The sequence below is a fragment of the Notothenia rossii genome (assembly GCF_949606895.1).
Source record: "Notothenia rossii genome assembly, chromosome: 4".
Lineage (NCBI taxonomy): Eukaryota > Metazoa > Chordata > Actinopteri > Perciformes > Nototheniidae > Notothenia > Notothenia rossii.
This window is the reverse complement of record NC_136902.1, coordinates 66,087,429-66,103,046: the sequence shown is the minus strand read 5'-3', so window position 1 is coordinate 66,103,046 and position 15,618 is coordinate 66,087,429. Positions and strand designations below refer to the sequence as shown.

Sequence of the window (15,618 nt, the reverse complement as noted above, 5' to 3'; positions counted from 1 at the left end):
ATCAACGAGGGGGGGGGGTAGAGGAGCTTGACGCTCGTGAACCTGTCAGCGCAACTTACATGATGTCGAATTTAACAAACACATTTAAATAATTGGTTTAAACGGCATAATAATAAGGACGATCGTCCGTTCTGTGATTCTTCAGAACACACATGTTATGATATTAGGGTCATGCAGAGTGAGATGAGATCGCTGTCCCTTTAAGAGAGAGAGAAAGAGGGGTGTGGCTTGTGCATGTGTGCTTGTGGATGGTAGAGCGACAGTGAGGGAACGTGTGTTTGTTTCTGGAAGTGAAACGAGGCAGCAGAAAAGCAGAGGTCTGTGATGTATTTTGTGAAACAGAAGAACAGCTAAATAAATGCAACGGCCTCCTAAGAAGAGCTCGCCTCTCTCCAGTCATTTAAGCTAAAGTGGGTTATTGAACCTGAAGCTTGTTGCTTCTTCCCTCCTCGACTACGGTCTGGGAGCCGACAGGAAAGTTCAACACACAGATGGCCCTTTGTAGCATATTATTTCGATGAGAGATGAGCAGATCGCCACTGGGCTTTCAACTAAATACACAGCCACGCAAAAACTGCGGCATTTGTACAGCTCCTTATGGGTAGGCCTACTGCAATTAGTGAAGTGCTTTCCTCCGTGGTGAAACGATCAGCACTGCACCACGGAGGAAAGCGGCAGAAAGTCACCTGGAGATAAAGAGGGGCTGCGTTGCGTGCATGGCAGGTAACGGGGAGACGCGTTCAGGATCCGAAAATACAATTTAAATGTTTTGCACACTTATTCCTAATGTGCCACTGGTTACGGTGCCGCGTGCCAATGCTGGCACGCGTGCCAGTGGTTGCCGACCCCTGCTATAGATCCTACACATCCACTGGACGTGGATTCTAAAAGTACATTATACACTTCTCGCTAGAAATCAAATCAAAAAGCATTTTAATGGCCAAACTATTCTACAATTTAGGATTTGCCAGAGACGGTTATTTGTGAATATACGACCCCCCGGTGCGTTTGAAATTAACGGGAGCATTATGCCGCAAATTGTTGTTTCTTACACGACCACTAGAGGTGCTAAACTTTAAAAGGTGACTAAACTGTAGGTTGTAATAAGCTGCTGAACAATCGACCTATTTGGTCGTTTTTTGGAAGAGGACAGGCTGGTTTAAATTACGACAAAAACAATGTCAGTAAATACTCCACTCTTGAATGTCAGAATCTAAAAAGAGCGGTCTCAAAAAGCAGTTGCTTACAAGAGACTAAAAAACCCACTAAACATCATCACACCAAACATTAGCTGTCTTTGGCTTAGCGGTGTTAACGTGGAGTCATGCAACCGTGATTTGGTTTGTTGTATAGCCTAAAGACAGATTTGTACTTCTGGCGATAGCATTTATACTTCAAAAATCTGAAGATTCAAGATTCAAAGGATTTATTGTCATATGCACAGTAGCTACAGTGTAGATAAGGCAGTGGCGAGCCGTCAGGGCCATCTAAGCCCTCTGTGAGGGCCTAAGATATTCTACAAAATAATATAAAAAAACATTAAAATTTTTCTTTTTTTTTTTTTAATTAAAAATAATTTAATATATTTTTTACTTATATTTTTCATTAGTTTTACCAAAATGACTTGATTTAATTGTATTTAAAATAACATTTCCAAAGAAATAAATCCTTAGAATCTGCCTATTCAGTTTCTGTTGGAATGTGAAGGGTTAAATGAAAGAAGCTCGTCTTTAAAGAGAGGAGCTGTTGGACGTCCAGGGGGTCCAGCTATTAATTCACAGAGGGCCCAGATATAGTAACTGAATGAGAGAGTAATGTCAAATGACAGTACAATTGACCAATCATATCTTCCCTCTAAATGGGTGGGTGTATAGAGAGGCGAAGTCCCTCCCCTTCCGGGAGCCTCCATGGGACCCCGGAAGCGGAAAATTATACATTGAAGTCAATGGAGAGAGAAAAGTTATCTTTTGATCCCGTTTGAATTGTGAAACGAATGACACATTATGATTGTTTGTTAATCTTAAACAATCATTTCCATGTAAAAAAAGTCACAGTTTCTCGTAAAACTGTTGAAATTTAAGACTATGAAAACTACGCAACTAGAAAGACTACAAATCCCAAATGCATTCTGGGTCGCGTAAGTGATGTCATAGGCGATAATGCTCCAAGACTGGTTGCGACTCGCAAAGAAAAGAAGATCTCGCAATTAAAGCAAAGAAGAAGAAGAAGACTGATTTATTCCCTCCAATAAATATAAGAGATTGCTCCAATAAATTCACTTTTACAAGATGCCTGTGTGCTTTGTACCAGGTTGTAATCACAAAAGTGATCATACCACTTGCTCGTTCTACCGCTTCCCGTCTGATGAAAGGACCAGGAGTCGTTGGACCAAACATATCAGGTAATATACATGTTTTGCATGGAACATAGTCAAGTTAGCTACATAGCTAGTAGCGAGCATGTTAGTTAGCATTACATTACATTACTTAGCCTTGTCATTTGTATTAGCCTTAAAATTAAGTCAACCAAAATGTTAAACAGTAAGAGTAGTCATGATGGTAAGTATTTTGTGAAACATTTGAAGAGTAGCCTATCGCCCCCTCCACCAGGTGCTAAGGGGGTGGGAGGTAGGCTAACGCCACATTCGCATCAGCGATCTTTTGTACTTAATGCTATCTGCACAAATGGTTAACATTGAACATTAAAAGATCAGGCAGTTCAGGGAGAGTGGAAGGAAGGCAGGCAGGCAGGCAGCTTTGCATGACATTCTTCTGGACGTGTTTCATTGTGATGATAGTGAGAGTGAGTCAATCTGTTTGTTGGAAAGACAGTAGTTGAGTGATTACTGAGAGAAAATTATTAAAAGAGATAATTATTCAGTGTTGTTACTTTAAAGTGTTGTTACTGACCTTTTTCTCTTTTATTTTCTTTACCTCACCTGTAACTGCTGAGACCCTGAGGAACATGCACACTGGTCTGACCTGCTCTGGCAACCTGATTTCCACTGTACGTAATAGTATTTGGTTATGGTATATTATTTATATACATCAAAGGCACAATGCACCCCTCAGAGAGACACATGTATTGAGTGTGATATTTTGCATTGGTCATGTGAAATCATCTTTACACACTAGAAAACTGTAGGAGCGGCAACTTGTTTTGAAATTGAATTTTTAATATCCGATAATAAAGTTGATCTGTTTTCTTTATTCTTCTCTCTCCCCAGCTCCATCCATCACTATGCTCTGTTCCTGCAGGTCCTGCTTGCTAATCAATGCTCATATTTTTTTACACAATTACAAATAAAGTCAATGTACTGTATGACATGAAGTTGTGCTTCATTCTGAGTCAATAATAAATTCATTCTGCCTTCAGCTGCAAAATTATTGTGGACTGCACCGACATCCATGTAGCAGCCCCCCCCCCCCCCCAGTAAGATGAACCAAGCAAAGCAGACACTCAACATACAGCTGTACTCTTAAGTTTACATGAAGAATTTGTGAAATATTGGTAATAACAGGTTTAAATGATTATTAGTAATTAATTATATAATTTTCTCATCGTAGATGAGCAGACAGGGAGCAGATGAGAAAAGCAGAATATGCAGCTGCCATTTTCCACATGGAAAAGAGAAAGGGCCAAGTGTATTTGAGTGGACAAAAGAGAAATCCCAAATACGAAAAATAAAATTATACAATTTAGATATGTATACAAATAAATACATATCCTATATACACCATCATGTATAATGATGATGTATGATGTAGAAGGAAGTGTGGTAGATAACAATTAAATATAGAGTTACATACAGATCCATGTTACAGCAAAAGATGGAATAACTAAGAAGCACACAGTATAATAATAATTACACGCAACAATTAAATAACTGCTCAGCATCTCCACCACAATCCCAATCTGCTGTGTCCTGTGTTCCTCCCCTCTGCATAACACCCCATCACACATACGAAACACAACGCAGAGTCCGAGGGTGTTAAGAGTATGTTTATTTAAATGTCCTCCTCTCTACTGGCCAACACAGGGAGCATATGCTGGGTGTAGAATTGTTCCAGGAGGAGGAGATTTCCATGCCATGCAGGGTCTTTGGGGATGGGGATGATGATCCCCTCCTTCGTGGTCCACAGTAGCAGAGACTCCGGTCTGTGATTTGCAGCTGTTATATAATATACAACACATTTTTTTGAAAAACATTTGATCAAAAAATAAGGATTTGGTCAGGATCTAGAGTCAGTGTGTAGTTTATTAATTAATCAATGCTCTCTACATTAGGAAAACACATACCAGTGTACCAGAGGGAGTCACACACAGCTGTGCCTAGATAACCAAACAAATTGACAACAGGGATGCAAACTCATCAGGTATGAAAAAGGTGACAAGGATCCGAGCCCCCTGACCCCACAGAATATCGGCTTTAAAATGAGGAATAACAGAGGATTTTAGCAGTCAGAACAACTAAAGCAGCAGTGTTAATATTAACAGAAACGCCATAGAGTCACATCTAATAGAAATATATAAAAAGCATTTATTTTAATTGTGTAGCAGTCAGTTTATAATTTTGGCAGCACTGTTGAGCATTTTGAAAATGTATTTTCAGGCCTCTGTGCAAGGCTTAGTCTTTCTATCTTTATAGCCACTGGTGTAAAGTAACTAAGTTCATAAACTCAACAAGTACTATAATTGGGCACAATTTTTGAGATACTTGTACTTTACTTAAGTATTTCAATGTTTTGCTACTTTGTACTTCTACTCCACTACAGTTCAGAGGTAAATGGTGTACTTTTACTCCACTACATGTATTTAATCCCTTTAGTTACTTTACAGACGTGGATGAATGATGTGAAATATAATCAAGTCTTAAATCAGACTTTAGTTCCACCTGGAGTAAATCCACAAGCTACGCTGCAGTATACAGTCATTCAAACTAGCTGTACCTTTACCAGCTTTGATAACACTTTAATGATCAATCATTATAAAACATATCATATTATTCTGAAATGGACCAATCTGCAAAATGACTACTTTTACTGTCGCTACTTTCACTATATTTTGATAATAATACTTTTCTACTTTTACTTGAGGAACATTTGGAATGCAGGACTTTTACTGTAACAGAGTATTCCTACACTCTGATACTTCTAATTTTACTCAAGTAGCCTACACGATCTGAGTACTTCTACTTTTACTCAAGTACAAGATCTGAGTACTTCTACTTTTAATCAAGTACAATATATATCCTTATACCACCTCTGTTTATAGCCTATGAAAAAAACGATTAGAAAACGAAGGCTAAAGCTAACGTTAGCAGATAGTGACAATGTATGCTAGTTAGCTAGCTCAATGATAATATTGCGACGGAAAAAATTAACTTTTCAGTGCACATCTCGCTCTGCTGCTCCGACAGGGAGCTCTGCTCTGAACACCTGAACGGCCCATTCTAACAGCTGTTCACCAGCGGTCCAGTCTGTGCCACAGTGACTCCGAACCACACAGTTAATATTAACGAACGCACCGTAGGTAATGTAGCTGCTGAAGCTAGACCATCATCGCCGAGCAGCAGAGCCTTATTATACATCATGAGCAGAGCCGACAGGCAGGAAGACTCGACCACACAGCTCGCGCTTCATTACAATATATAAAAAAAGCTCGCGGCCGCACATTAATCCGGGTCCCAGACCCCCTCCCATACCCCAAAATATTTTTATTGCAGATCTACATTGATCACACAAACGACCTATTTTGGATTCAAAACGGCGAATTTCGCCGAAAGGTGACAAGTTTGCATAACCAAAATCCTTGAATCTACACACAGCAAATAAACTCAAATGACACAACGAGATGTAAAAAGGAAATCACACATATAGTCGATATAAAACTGGCCGCTTCAATCTGAAGAGCAACTAAAACAAAACACGGGAGTGTATCTTGTTCTTGTGAACACTAATGCTATCCACAGCATAAACAGAGACCAAAAAGTTCTTAAGGAGAAAACTAGTTGCTAAAACAAAACACGTTACTGTACCTGATTAGCTAATGTTAGCTAGCTGACATTAACCTTAAACATTGCACTCATATTACTCACTGAAACCTTGTAAAGCCGGTCCCGCATGCTGGCTCTTACAGAACCGACTAACTCCCCTTTCGTGTATGTACAGCTCTCAACATGCCCAGACTTGTAGTGATTTTCACCTCGTTTTATACTTTTTCGCCTCATTCTGAAAGAAACAGGTGAAATTTGCTAACGTGACAGCCATCTTTGTGATGGTGACGTGTATTGTGCGAGACCAGAGACCTGTAGTTCACTGAGCGGTTTCACACCAAAAAATGTGTAACTTCACAGTTTTACGACACATTTAAAAAATGTTGAATTGCAAAATGTTCTTTTCATTTGACAAACATCATATGTGTCATTCGTGGCACAATTCGAACGGGATCGAAAGATGACTTAATTTTCCGCTTCCGGGGTCCCATGGGTCGGAAGTAGATGGGCGGGACTTCGCCTCTCTATCGCGGACTTTATGACAAGTTCCGCCCACTGTGAAACTTTTCTTGTTTCCATAGCAACAACAACTTCCTGTCAACATTGTTAGCTCGCCTTCAAAATAAAAGCATGCCAAATTACACTTAAGACATACAACTGCAACGAAAGTAACAAACACAATGCAATATCCTTTTCAATTTCAAAGAACACAAATAGGGTTATTTACGGGTGTTGTTTTGTGTGGTAAAGGGTCGCTTTCATTGATGCGTTTTGCACCCCGGGCCGTTGTTTTGATATTCCGCTGAAGTATACGCTGTGACGTAATAACTCGAGGGAAGGGGTGGGGGTCAGAGATCCTAGGTATAAAAGTCACGGCTCGCCACTGAGATAAGGCAATACAAATCTTAAGTCCCAGGTTCCTCAAACAATGCAACATAAATATATATAAGACATAAAACAAGGAAACAAATAAAAAAACAATAACAAATAGTGCAATCAGGAACAGAGCAGAAAATAAATAGTGCAAGAGAATGTTGCAAGACTAATATTCAAATGATGCAGAATAAGTTAAATATATGAGTAAAAAAAAACGATGAGCTAAAGATATAATGTCAAATCAAATACTGTAAAGTGAAATAGAATACAGCTTATTGTAATAATAAATAAATATGTGCAATTCAAACAGATAAAGTTCTAATGAGATTTTCCTGCTGAATAAAATCTGTTATGTATCACAAACATGTTGCCTTAGCCACAAAGCTTATTTCCTTCAATATACCAAAACCCATCGGGAATTCCCATTGCTTTTCACCTCTTGCGAACACCTGCCTCATCACTGCACCACTCTATAACTCATGGCGACTTACCCGTATACCTGTGCCTTCATTTCAAGTCTTCCACAAGTTAATTGCTGTATAGCTGTGAGCAATAACAGTTACCATGTTAAATGATGTATTTCCTCATGATACGACTTTTGTAGCTGGTGTTGTCAGACACATTTTATTGCAACAGAGTTGGCAATATTCTATAAATCCAGTTTTCTCTTGCTCGCTTCTCCAATATTAAACACTTTGGCTTAAATAATTTGATGTGAGAACCTCTCACTAACTGTCCATGTGCTGTCAAAGCTGCAACACTAAGCAGCTCCTCAGTGCCTCTCTCTCAGGCATGTGACAGGACATGCCCTGCAGCCTCTGAACATGCGGCTGACAGCAGGCAGGTGGATTAAGTCGTTCACTGCTGCTCGTGTCAAGCAGCGGCCCGGAAACTGACAGTGTATCTGTTCTGACTGAAGATGCTGCTGCCTCGTTTTTTAGACTTTTATCTCACAACAAATTCTGCACTGTACTACTGCTTGTACTGCTTGTTATTCACTCACACTTGAACTGTCAATATAAATACAATAGATGCTTTGGACCAGATTTAGCTACTATTTACTACTATTTGCTACTACTGATTTCAGCCCCTGGTATCAATTTATATAGGACATATTGTGCACATTTTCCGGGTTGTATTTGTATTTTGTGTCTCTACTGTGACATGTTTTTATGCTTTAATGTTCAAAAAGCTCTCGTACTGCCTGTGCTGCAGCACCTCTTTTCACCCTTTGTCTGAAACCAGAACTCAGTCTGCACTGATTGGTCAGCTGGCCAGCTCTGTTGTGATTGGTCCACAGCTTAGAGGTGTGTCGAAAATGTCCCTCACCTTAGCCTATCACATACAATGTGTTAGAGCGCTAGCAAATAGATGTGCGAGTCTTGCATAGTGATGTCACTATGAAACATAATTAAATAAAGGATTCCAATGGAGGTGTTTTGTGCAGGGAGAGTGTGTGAGGGAGAGAAACTCCTGGAGGGAACACAGGGATGTTAGCCTTTGCAGACCATTTACATGCAAAAACCTATAAACACAAATCATCATAGGGCCCCTTTAAATTCAAGAATGAACTCTCACTCTCCTAATTCCTGGATTACATTAAATTAAACATAACAAAAAAAACACACACTAGTCAATATTACAACAATATGATCATGCCCAAATGTGCCTTGAGCCAGAATATTATGAAAGGCATCGTTTTGGTCTCCATCGAAAATGTTGGCTGCTGTGATTGATAGGTGGGTGCCCTCACAGATTGATAGCTGCTAACTGCTAGCTGGGCATTGGGGCATTGTATGAAGAATTGTAAAATGTGAAGCTATAAGAGAGGATCGTTTCTGGAAATGTAAGATTTACTTCACATATCATTATGAGAAGTCTTCCTTCCTTCATCTGCGGTTGCAGCCTGACTCCGCCCTCTCTCTTTGAACACATTGTTTTGGTGTAAGAAAACGTTTTCTATTGTGCCTTCAGGCAATACGGTGTCCACGAACACAATCGTATAATTATTCAATTGCAGTGTGTAGGTTTCAAGTGAACGCAAAAACCTGTATAACTGTTGTTCGGATCGAATGCATGAGCTTGAACATCACAGAAATTGCTCCCGTAGGCATGTCTACTGAAGTATGGAAGTGTATGTAAGACGCTTTGGATAAAAACGTCAGCTAAAGAAGAAAATTGTAAAAACATGCAGACCATCTCTATAACACACACAAACATACTTTAATTAATTATACTCAGCAGCTGCTCACACCTGGACTTAATCGGTAAAAGTATAAACACTTCATATTGATATATAAACATGAAACAGCAGTAAAATGTGGTTATGGTTCTCCTGCAAATTGTTGACTTACTGAACTTTTTTGTTCTTTTTAATTCAGGATGTGGTCACGCACAACATCCAGTCATCCTACACACAAGGTACATGTTCTTTCTAACAGTTGCATCTGACACATCTCTGTCTGACTTTGAAGACTCAATCTTTTGTTTCAAAATCAGGCCTGTTTGGTCCTGACGTTGCTGGCAGCTCCCCAGCAGAGACAGCGCCTGCAGTGGGAGATCTGCAGCAGTTTGCAGGATGGAGAGCTGCCCCACCTGCCCCCAGTGCTGGCCTGCATCCTGCTGTAGCACCCTGGGCTTCTTCTGACTTCAACCAGCAGGACCCTTCAGCCCAGACTCTGGCCTACGCACCGACCCCCACCCGCACTGCTGATGTGTACATGCAGACTCTATGTCCAAGCTATACCATGCTTACCTACACGCACACACCACTGCTCACTAACTTTGGGGTGAGTAGGATGAACCTTTGAATGTGTGCTCAAAGTTTGGTATATTTATTATGTCAAAACAGACTTTCTCCAAAATATGACTCAACCCATGTAGCTTGATCCTTGTTATCAACCAACATACAGACAAAGAGGCTTTGTTAGTTGGTAAGCTACATTTCCCAGCAGCTTCATTTAATTAAATAAATGTTACCTGTAACAAGCTTTATTGTCCATCCATGAAAGGTGGCAGCAAATGCTACATCATTACCTTTATTTTTTCTTGACTTAGAAAATAAAACACTTCACTGCATCCTGCAGTCTGTTGGTTCGCCAAAAGCTAAGCACCTGCAGCTCCCATTTGTGAGCATTGCCATTAGTAGCATCAGGGATGCAGGAATAATAATTAAGAAATTAACTAGCACTTTGGTCACTAGCACTTTGGTTAGCTCATAAATGTTTCTCCTTGTCAAGGTTACTTTAATGGATTTGTGTTAGAAGCCTGAATAAAGGTATGTGGTTAACATAAGCTTAAGTTATTCTCATGTTTAGTTTGAGATCAAATACATAAAATACGTAAATACCCTGATTTAGAATGTCTGAAGCTTTTAAGAGACATAAAAACAGCGGTTAAATGTGACAAGTCAACGTCATCATGCCGAACATGTGGAGATTATCCTGCCAAACTAAATAAAGAGTGAAAGTAAACTTTATAAGTATCATACACGTGTGTTTGCCACAGAGCTTATTTTTCTGCGATATTCCAAAATCCAATGGAAAAATCCCTTTGACTTTTTGTCGAGGGAGCCCTTTGTGACGCTAACTTCCAGGTCGGCCTACACAAAGATGTCATGCCAAATATGTCATGTATGCTTAACAGTGTTGGGTGTAACGCGTTACAAAAGTAACGGAGTTACAGTTATGTATTACTTTTTGCTGTAAGTAATGCAACGCATTACTAATGAAATTTGGCAATATACTACCCGTTATAATTCTCAGTAACGCAGTTACAACACATTTTAACCCGAAATTAAATGGTGTTTTGTTTTTTAAGAATTCACTTACACCGCGAGACATTCCGACACCAGAGAAATATTGTGCGGGTAGATTAGTAAACCAGAGGCCTGTGCTACGAAGCTGGATTTTCCTAACCTGGATATGTTTGAGTTAGCCGGTTGGATTAATCCAAAACATACGCGCTGTCGCTAAGCTGGCTATCAAGTGGATCGCTCAAGTCAGCCGTGTCCTATTTAGTTAGCTGAGCGTTAACATGAAAGGGGGGGTATTTGGAGCATTCGACCAATCACAAACATGGAGAAGCGTACTGACAGCGCAGCGTCATACTTCCTGAATGAAAAGTTAACTTTAATATTAGTAAAATATGAAGAAGTTAAACTTTAAACATCCAAGACTTAAACACTTTATCCAGGATAAAAGCCACATAGCTGCACCTGCAAGGTGAATACAGCTGGTAAAAGAAAAAGTGTTTGAATGCGTACATTAACAGGTTTATGATATCACTGCCCCGTCTAAGACACGATCTGACTTTAATTACATTTGACTCAAGTGTTTCATCAACTTAATGTGTGGCTTAAAATAATACTTCTGCATACAGTATGTGACAATGTGAGTGTTGCACGGACAGATACGGCTCAGCTGACTCAGATAAGGAAATATATAACACATTATGATGTGATATGAATGATAATGGGACACATCGACGTCTGCACTCACAGTGCCGCGGACTGTACTTAATGTTACTTTGATCCAGTTACTTGTGTTGTGGCAGATATTTAAGTAAGCTTTCTTAACGCTAATGTTATAATATTCAGATTGCTCTGAACATGGGAGGTGATATTCTATCAGCTCCGTAGTACAGGCCTCTGGTCTTTACCCTTCGGGCTCATCAAGATCCCTCCGCTTCGCATCGGGTTCCCTGATCAGCCTAAAGAAAAACATGTTTTCCAAAATAACTACGCATCTCTTGAATGACAATATGCCTGGCTGCGCTGCATCTCCAAGGTGTTCAATACATTATTGCGCAATCTATGCCTGAGCGTTCTGCGCGAGCCGAGATTATGTGTATGTGCGTAGTTGAACCTTTTAATATTAATAACTCGAACCCTGACCAAGCCGTGTAATAAAAGTTGTGAGTAGCCTTAATGGCCTACACAGTTGTTATGCTACACCACATCTTCACTGGATGTATAATGAGCAGCACTAAACTACATTTTAGCATTTAAAATACCTAGCCATTCTTTTGCAGTTATTTTGGTATAGTAGCCTAACTCGAAAGTAATATAAAAGTAGTGTAACTCATTACATTTCAGAGACAGTAATATTGTAATGTAATTTATTACTTAAAAAATACAGTAATATGTACTGTATTACATTTTGGAAGTAACTTGCCCAACACTGATGCTAAACCATGATATTTGTTTCTAACCCGAAGTATTTATATTGTGCCTAATCATGAAAAAGTACATTTTTTGTGCGTTTATTTTTGTCACGATCTGTCACACCAGTTTCCTGTTTTATTTTGAAAATTCTTCAAGAGTGAAAATTCTTCAAGACTGTTATGACTCTTTGTACTTCCTGTCTCTGTTTTCCCTCCTGTTTGATTACCTGATTCTGTTCACCTGGTGCCTTTATCTTTCCTCCCCAGCTTTCTTGTCATTGTGATTAGTCTATGTATTTAAGTTCTGAGTTCTGTTGGCGGTGGTTTGATCCTCGTATCTCTTATGTGGAAGTGGGTAATGTAGAGTTCTGTTAACTTGGTTTCGCCTGGTCTTGCCCTGCTTTACCTGAATAAAGGTATTTTCTGTTGAACGGTTGTCAGTCCCATTTGGGTCCATTCTGCTCTAAACCGTGACAAATTAGTTTGTATTTCAATTGAGAATATTAGCCTGGTTTAAAACAGTGACCAGGGGGAAAGTTATTTCACAAATGTAAAAGAAAAAAAAATAATTGTCACAAACGAAACGTAGCGAATTTCTTAGAACTGATCGATAAAGCACAAGCGTTAAAGATGTGACTCATTATCAGTTATTAAAACAATTAGCAAAAGCTTAAATAAGAAAAAGAAAAGCTGGATGATCGATCACACTTTTGTGCTTTTGGCATTGGTGGCTCAGTTAAAAAAGCTCTTGAATTCTCTAAAGGTTTTTGTCTCTGCTCGTTTTAGTTCCTTTGCATACATTAAAATGTTATTTGTTGTTTTTCAGCCCATATCTGTGGCCCCAACACAAGGCTCCCTCCCGCAGATGGAGCTCCCAGACTCGGCGCTGACCTACCTCCCCTGGGCCCAGCCCATCACCACCATATCTGCAATGCCCAGCTCTGGGGTCCAGTTTGCCTCTGGCTCCTCAGCCCTGCCTGGGTCCCCTCTGGTCCACATGCCGCTGTCCATGTCTCTGACCACCATGTTCCCTCAGCTGGAGGCTCAGGGTTTACATCCTCAGATACAGCCACAGATACTGGAGATACCCCAGCGCTCAGAACACCAACTGGACCCTGAGCCACAGGATGATGAAGGTCCAGGGGCGGAGTCAGAGTCACCAAGTCTTCTGGATAAACTTCTGGAGGAACAAAAGGGTGAAGGCGAAGAAGAGGACAAAGACTCGTACAGCAGCTCAATTTTCATTCCAAATGTCTGAAAATATGAACAATCTGTTGTCCATAGTGAGCAGCATCTTTGTCAACATTAAACAATATATATATATTTGTTTTTACAACTTAAGTAAGTGGGAAATTCCTCCCTGAATGCAATACAACGCAATATATTCTGTTCATTTGTAAAACTTTTAATATGCACCACGAAAAACATATCAAATGGTAAATGATATCAAACTAATGGAAGTTTTTTTAATGTTTTAAGATATTTTATAAATGCTGTGTAAGATGTAAATACTTTTCTTATTGATATTTGTTGGCAGCTGTTTCCTTTTTGTTTTTTTTGTTTCCTTTTCTGTTTACCTGTCATTGAAAACAGGAAAGATATGCTATTGTCACGGTTAATAGGAGTTATGTTGCAGTTTTCTAAGAAACAGTCACAGTGTTGTTCATCTTCTAAAAGCCTTTAGGTGTTTGCTTTACTGATACAATCTTTCAATAGCTGTTTCAGTTGGGAGCCCGGAGAATGTTTTTACTAGATGATGATTTGGACCAGAGGAAGAGCAGGGCTAATTCTTGTTCGAGCAAGTTGACCACAGAGGAAGAAAGATTAAATCGAAAGCACCATACCGACCATCAGTATTTGTCTGTACCATCAGAAGTATTAAACAGCAAAACATGGATTTTTTTTAACAGAAGGATATATAAAGTAATGAGAAAAATGATTAGGAGCAGGTTAGAAAGCACCATGGATTTGGGATTTCTGTAATGAAGAATAACAGATTTCAGCCTTCAATAGTCAATTTTGGAGTTAACAAAGATCACTGAACACAAGTTAAATTGAAACGGAATGACGCTGGATCTTTATGTCAAATGTCAAATAATATATTGCAGATTTATTCTTCGATTCACCCGAAAGCAATTTGCAACAAAGGTGCCATGCAAAAATGTAATTTCTATAAAAGAGATTCAGCACATTGTCTGGTGGGGAAGGATAAGACAGGGCAAATCAAACCATTATTATAGTAAAAAGCCAACCGACTGTTAAAATATAAGGAAGTGTTTCTGCATTTTTAAAGTTGTTGTTAAAGCACACATTTAAAAGGAAGTGTTAGTTCATTAGTTACAACAGAGTGCATTTTACATTTTACTATAGGGTGAGAATTATCGTCGTAGGCTTAAGAGTCTCGGGTTTTTCCCGAGGGGAAACTGACATTGTGAGAGGGGGTGCAATGCTCTGTGAAATTCCACACCTGGAAACACCTGAGATTGTATCACAGGGGGAACAAAATGTGCCGGGCCTGCTCCTGTGATGGGAACATGTGAAACATTTTTACCTTTGGCTCTGTTTTTTTCATGCAGAATTGTGAAAACAAAACACATGCCATGAGTTGGAATTAAAATGACGGACAAGTCAATTGAATTGTCATGCTTAATAGGTTTGCATGAATTCCGGGTTTCTGAGTTCATGATTTTATCTAAGAATGAACGTAACTCACTCAAGTTGTTTCTTTCGAACATTAATATGCAGTAAAATACCATGGCAACATGTGAAATGTCATTAAATCAAACTTGGTATCTAAAAATACGTTATGTATGTTAATTTTGATATTCCTGTAAGCTTTTTCAACACATCACTCATCATTTACTCAATCTCGGTAAAGTGAATGAAAGACGGAGCAGTTGGCCCTCGGCTGCTTCCCTGAAACTGTTTATGTTCACATCACCTTAGGGGTTTCAGTCATCAGGAAAGATAACCAGCTTGGCAAGATCATTTCATGTAGGACACTTAGCTTAGTTTGTTAATATTCTCAGTCAAGACTTTATTCTACCTATTTTTAGTGCGTTTGCTTATAGTTTATGCAAATTAAATCATGTCAGGCCTGCAGTTTCTTACGAAGGCCCCACGTGTTGATCACAGAGAGTCCCTTTAACCTGTTAAGTCCCATAGCCCCTGCCGGCGGGGGCTATCGGAACAATTTTCGCGAAACTGTGTCTCAGGGCTTCTTAACATTTAACAACCTATTAACCTGTTAAGCCCCGAGCCTGTTTTCCAGGTCTCAGGCTCGAAAATGACATTCCCAGAACAAATGACTATAACTTCACTTGACATTTGACCTTTTTAGATGAACCCACTTCTGGGGTCATTTGGGTGGATTCTCCATATCTGCGGCCCCCCTTGGTCGATTTTGAAGATTGACCTCTTTTTTTAACTGTCAGAGCAGTGGCGAGCCGTGACCTTTATACATAGGCCCTCTGACCCCCACCCCCTTTCCCTAAAAAAAAAAGAGTTATTACGTCACAGCGTATACTTCAGCTGAATATCAAAACAACGGCCCGGGGTGCAAAACGCATCAAGGACAGCGACCC

The 15,618-nt window shown here is 39.6% G+C and overlaps 1 protein-coding gene and 1 long non-coding RNA gene across 6 annotated transcripts in view; both read left to right on the top strand.

Annotated features, from left to right (window-relative positions):
• Positions 1-14,836, top strand: part of pou2af1 (POU class 2 homeobox associating factor 1) — a 74,179-nt gene extending 59,343 nt beyond the window's left edge. For all 5 annotated transcript variants that reach the window (XM_079678295.1, XM_079678293.1, XM_079678292.1 and 2 more), the window contains 3 exons: positions 9,253-9,292; positions 9,371-9,660; positions 12,861-14,836. In XM_079678295.1, coding sequence (XP_079534421.1) covers positions 9,253-9,292; positions 9,371-9,660; positions 12,861-13,292 — 762 coding nt within the window. In that variant the 3' untranslated portion in view covers positions 13,293-14,836. The remainder of the gene's footprint in view (positions 1-9,252; positions 9,293-9,370; positions 9,661-12,860) is intronic.
• On the top strand, positions 1,630-3,372 carry LOC307037429. The gene is made up of 2 exons (XR_013807677.1): positions 1,630-3,006; positions 3,227-3,372. It is a non-coding gene; the product is annotated as an uncharacterized lncRNA (long non-coding RNA).
• Positions 14,837-15,618: the final 782 nt, after the last annotated feature.